The following is a 4,847-nucleotide window of genomic DNA, read 5'->3' on the forward strand; positions in this document are numbered from 1 at the left end:
CAAATCTCACCCAAAGTTTTCTGTCCTTTTTTATGACAATGACCTCACCGAGAATGGTAAACTCAAAATTGTCTCTTTTCTAGTATCAGATAGCAAAGGTATTTCAATCGGTGTGTCGGCACGCCAAACAAACACAAACCAATTTGCAGGAGACGAAGAGAATCAGCATCGAAGTTCAAAAGAAAAGGGCCACTTGACTCTCGCCTCGTCTCGCCTCGTCTTCTCCTCCTCCATCGGCATCCCCGTCCCACCGCACCGATACGCCAACGCGCACTCCCCACGTATCCATCCTATTCCCCTGCACCTTTCCCCTTCGGCTTCGGCGACCGCCCGCCCCATGACGAGCTCCTCCTCCCCTTCCCGGAAGGTACCAAACCCTAACCCATTCCGATCTCCCCGATCACCATCCGATCCAGTCCCCCTCCGATTCGCCGCCCCCTCGTGGAGCAGCCGCCCGATTCGGCCCGACTTTCTGCTGGTGCTTAACGCTGATATTTCTCGGGCGTGTCCGTGTGTGCAGATGCTGAGCAAGATCGCCTGCAATCGGCTCCAGAAGGAGCTCGCCGAGTGGCAGGCCAGCCCTCCCGGCGGCTTCAACTACAAGGTCTCCGACAACCTCCAGAGGTACCCGCCCCCTTCTGCCCCTCTCCCCGCTTCCTTCCCGACCAATCCAATCTTGTTGTAGACGATACTTCAGCCGCTTGCTTTTTGTTTCTGCCTTCGTTATTATTATTGTATATACTCCATCCATATATGGTCAAACCGCGTGATAAATTCCACCCTGATCAAGTTGTCACTGCCGAATCAGAGACCGGTTCCGCGTGCTCGGCTCGGCAGCCGTGAGCTTCTCGCGCGCGATTCGCAGTTTATCGCCCTTATCTATCACCGTTTTCAAGCAAATTCACCTTCTCTGCATTTTTCGTTCCCGTTATCTGTTTTATTACACCAAACAAAAAGCATATATGAAAACCGTGCTGGGTGACGAAACAAAAGGTGGGTCATCGAGGTGTCCGGCGCGGAGGGGACGCTCTATGCTGGCGAGAAGTACCAGCTGCAGGTGGACTTCCCGGAGCATTATCCCATGGAGGCTCCGCAGGTGAGATGCCTTATTCGTGCTAGTACTTTCTTTGGTTCGTACCGTGTGCGTCGGACTTCGGTTGGTATGGTCTGATGGGTGTTTCTGGTGCAGGTTATTTTCATGAATCCGGCGCCGATGCATCCGCATATTTACAGCAACGGGCACATCTGTCTAGGTATAATTGCTGTGTACTTCCTGTTGATATTTGATTAGTTTTATGGTTGATGCTTTGCACATTTGATTGGCATATGGAAGTTCATTGCCTAACCTTTGTGTTGTCATGATTTTTTCGTGTGTGTTGTTTGTGTTGAAGCCGTTCTTATCGTATTTATTCTAACATGTTCATAGAAGTGCCTCCGTCAAGGCAATGTATGCTATGGCTCAGATTTAAGATAACAGATTAGTCAGATTGTTTTGATTTTCTAAACCAGCTTGGCCACTTAACCTACACAGCTGCTACTTTTTTGACAGGTTGCTCGACAAATTTCTCATTATGTTCCTAGTTGGGAATGGGACACTCACCTTGATGTCATGTTGTTGGGTCTGTTCATATAGTCTTTGGATTAATAATTAACCTGGAGCTATATAGTTTTACTAGGCAAAAATATCCTAGCACTCGAGCTTATTAGGGGCACACATGAGTTTCCTTTAGGCAATGGACTATAGATGAAATCTACTATACTTTTTTTTTCAAGATTCTTCTGCCGAGTAACTAAAAGAAATTTATTGATCAAGAACTAGTATAGTAACTACAGTCTTCCCTAGTTTTGTCAACACCCTCATATATATGGGCATGCAGAAAAAACATCCTATAAAATTGTGACCATCTTACACTATGCAGATGCTCATTGCCTTGGCAATTTTACTTGTGAATTATGATGGTACAGTTTTCATCTTCATAGCTTTGCATTCGACCAGTACCCTGGTAGTGCCCCTTTATGGAATGGATGAATACCATCACTAATTGATTGTCCAGTACAATGTTACCATGTTAATCCCAACATAAACCAAAGATACTAATTAACTGAATCAGACAGTAGTGTATCACTGAGCTTGCTGGACTTGCTTCGATGAAATAATTAATTTTATGGTTATTACAGCTCAATACCTGAGGATATGTCATATTTTAGTAAAAGAACATGTAGCCCAAAAAGAGATTAAAAGAACATGTGTTAGAGCATCTCCACCGGCGCCCCCGATCGCATTTTGGGGGCCGGCATCGAAAATGGGCTCACACCGGCGCACCCCAAAAAGCGCTGGCGCTTTTTCGAGCCCAATAGAAAAAGTAGCAGGCCACGACGCCAGGCGGGCGGGAAAGTTTCCCGCCTCGCCGCCGGTCTATATTATCCGTCCTTCCCCGCCTCTCACTTCAGTAGTGAAAAAATCTAAACCCCCCATGTTGGATGCGTGGGAGGAGGCGGCGCTAGAGGCGGCCATAGAAGTCGTGGAGGAGGACCCACAGCTTGCAGAGTGCGAAGCGTGGGAGGAGGCGGCACTAGCTGCAACCGTAGAAGCATTTGCCGTGGACGAGCGGCAAATGATGGAGGCGGGGCGGCAGCGCCGTTGGGAGGTGCGCCGGCGGCAGGGGTGGGAGCAGCTTGCGCTGCGGCGGGAGATGTGGGAGCAGCGGCAGCGTGAGGATGAAGTCTACGAGCGGCGGCAGTTGGCGCAGATGCAATTGCGGCTATGGAGGCAGGCAGGAGGTGGAGCACCGTCGGCGGCGGGAGGAGCTGGAGCAGCAGCTGCGTCAGGAGGCGGCGGCTGTGGATAGAGCGGCCTACTTGACGTTTGTGGCGGAGAGAGCAGCGGGGGATCGACGACGGCGGAGCAGCACAGAGAGCATCGGAGTGAGCAGCGGTCGATCGTCCACCTCCATAGAGCTGGGTGTCCAGTAGGTAGTAGGCTAGAGATGAAGCAGGTTTCACATGTCATCCGAGATTGAGGAGTGAATAATGTTTTACTCGGATTTGCCCTAAAACATTATTCATTCCTCGATCCTGAATGACATGAAAATGAAACTACAAGTAAATGTTTAGTTTATCTTAAAAAAATCCTATCGGGGCAGCCGGTGTGGGAACAACACCCCCAAACAGAGGATGCAGTGCCCCCCCCCACCCCATACGGCTCTGCCGGCGCGTATTTGGGGGCCACCAGTGGAGATGCTCTTAATAGGCAAACCATGTAACCTGTCCATTTTATTGGGCCTCACAAATGGACAAATATTTTCTTCAAAATTATCAAACTATGTCCACTTGTGAACCTAGTTCGATTAACCATGACTAGCATGAAAGTTAAGTATGCATATATTACAATTGATGTTGCCAAATGTCAATAGTCACTACGGTTGTTTTGTTTCTTTCTCTCTCTGAAATAAGTTTTGCTTTTTAACACACTTGATATAATGCACTAATACGTTCCATGTGTTACAAGTCCTGGCTTACATAATTCCGCTCAACTTTGACCAATTTACATTATAATATTTCTATGTTAAATTTATCAAACAGAATAAGCTGAGATGGCTCACTATATTCATGTCTTTCTAAGATAGATATAGATATCTGGAGGTTTGATGTGCATCCAGTCCCTTTTGTACTTAGCTTGTTTAATGTAATGGCAGGCTATATCAGTTCGCTTTTGAATTCCTTTTCTTCGTATGCATCATTTAGAAACCTATTCAAGCCTTCAAGGTTGTGTTGGATCCTTTGAACATAACCAACAATAATATGATACACTTTCCAGTGTGGGTTCTCATGTATTTGTCAACGTGTCTTTTATTCAACAGCTGTCATATTTCAACGAGCTGAAAATGGTGTATTTTGATGTGCCACAATCCCTGAAATACCAGTTTCTGTTGGTTCACTTGTCTGCAGATATATTGTATGACTCATGGTCGCCAGCAATGACAGTCAGTTCTGTATGCATCAGCATCTTGTCTATGTTGTCAAGTTCACCTGCGAAGGTTACACAGCTCCTCTGCATCCTCTCCCATTCACATTGATGACCATCTAGCTAATACATGTTGGTTGCAGGAACGCCCGGCTGATAATGACCGCTATGTGAGGAACTGCCGCAACGGGAGGTCTCCGAAGGAGACCAGGTGGTGGTTCCATGATGACAAAGTGTGATGAGTTCCAACTGTGGCTTCTCCCGGCAGCAGTTCTTACACATGAGCCCACCATAGTATGGCGTTCATCTTTCATGAAGGATTATTTAGGCAAATATTCCAAGCCATCTATTTGATGGCAAACTAACATGCCCAAGTGGTTTTGTACATGAAAGTGCACCTGTATCATTTTCCGTACTTATGAACTACTCCGTATTATCCCTTTGATATATGAAGTAATCAAGCTTGCATCTCGTCTGTTTACTCAACAGAGTAGGCTGAGCCGTATTTGATGGATTCCCCAATCTTCCTCTGCCGTAATTTATTCGGTCTGTGGATGAAGATCTTTGAGATAATTTGCTCATGTAACTTTGTAGTAATTATAGTTAAAAAGAAGCCCAGAATATAACATGTACAGTGCCAGTGACTTCCCCAAAATTTTAGTTCAAATGGGAGGATAACCACCGATTGCAGGATGCAGGCTGATGCCAATTTCCTCTCTGAATTGGGCTGGCTCTAGGTCAAGATTCGGAAGTCCAGCTGCAGCCAACCGGCCAGGATTTTATTTCCTGGAAGTTGTCCACTGATGGTACCTCCTCCATGGATGCGTTGGGTCAAGAGCAACCATGTCATCGCCGCAAAGTGGGGCGGCCACACGCAACAGCA

General features: G+C 46.9%; 1 protein-coding gene across 1 annotated transcript; it reads left to right on the forward strand.

Annotated features, from left to right (window-relative positions):
* Nucleotides 1-255: 255 nt before the first annotated feature.
* On the forward strand, nucleotides 256-4,435 carry LOC124703843 (ubiquitin-conjugating enzyme 15). Its single transcript, XM_047236083.1, has 6 exons — nucleotides 256-367; nucleotides 521-624; nucleotides 994-1,096; nucleotides 1,190-1,253; nucleotides 3,949-4,037; nucleotides 4,108-4,435. The coding sequence occupies exons 1-6, from the start codon at nucleotides 338-340 to the stop codon at nucleotides 4,201-4,203; spliced, it is 486 nt and encodes a 161-aa protein (XP_047092039.1). The 5' UTR covers nucleotides 256-337; the 3' UTR covers nucleotides 4,204-4,435.
* The last annotated feature ends 412 nt before the right edge of the window (nucleotides 4,436-4,847 follow it).

Source organism: Lolium rigidum, chromosome 3, assembly GCF_022539505.1.
Source record: "Lolium rigidum isolate FL_2022 chromosome 3, APGP_CSIRO_Lrig_0.1, whole genome shotgun sequence".
Taxonomy (NCBI): Eukaryota; Viridiplantae; Streptophyta; class Magnoliopsida; order Poales; family Poaceae; genus Lolium; species Lolium rigidum.

What these genes read in the sequence shown, in the direction of transcription:
- LOC124703843 (XM_047236083.1), top strand. Translation starts at nt 338, where the DNA reads ATGACGAGCTCCTCCTCCCCTTCCCGGAAG. An exon ending in ATCCCATGGAGGCTCCGCAG is followed by an intron (nt 1,097 to 1,189) that starts GTGAGATGCCTT and finishes TTTCTGGTGCAG; the next exon opens with GTTATTTTCATGAATCCGGC. An exon ending in TGTCAAGTTCACCTGCGAAG is followed by an intron (nt 4,038 to 4,107) that starts GTTACACAGCTC and finishes TGTTGGTTGCAG; the next exon opens with GAACGCCCGGCTGATAATGA.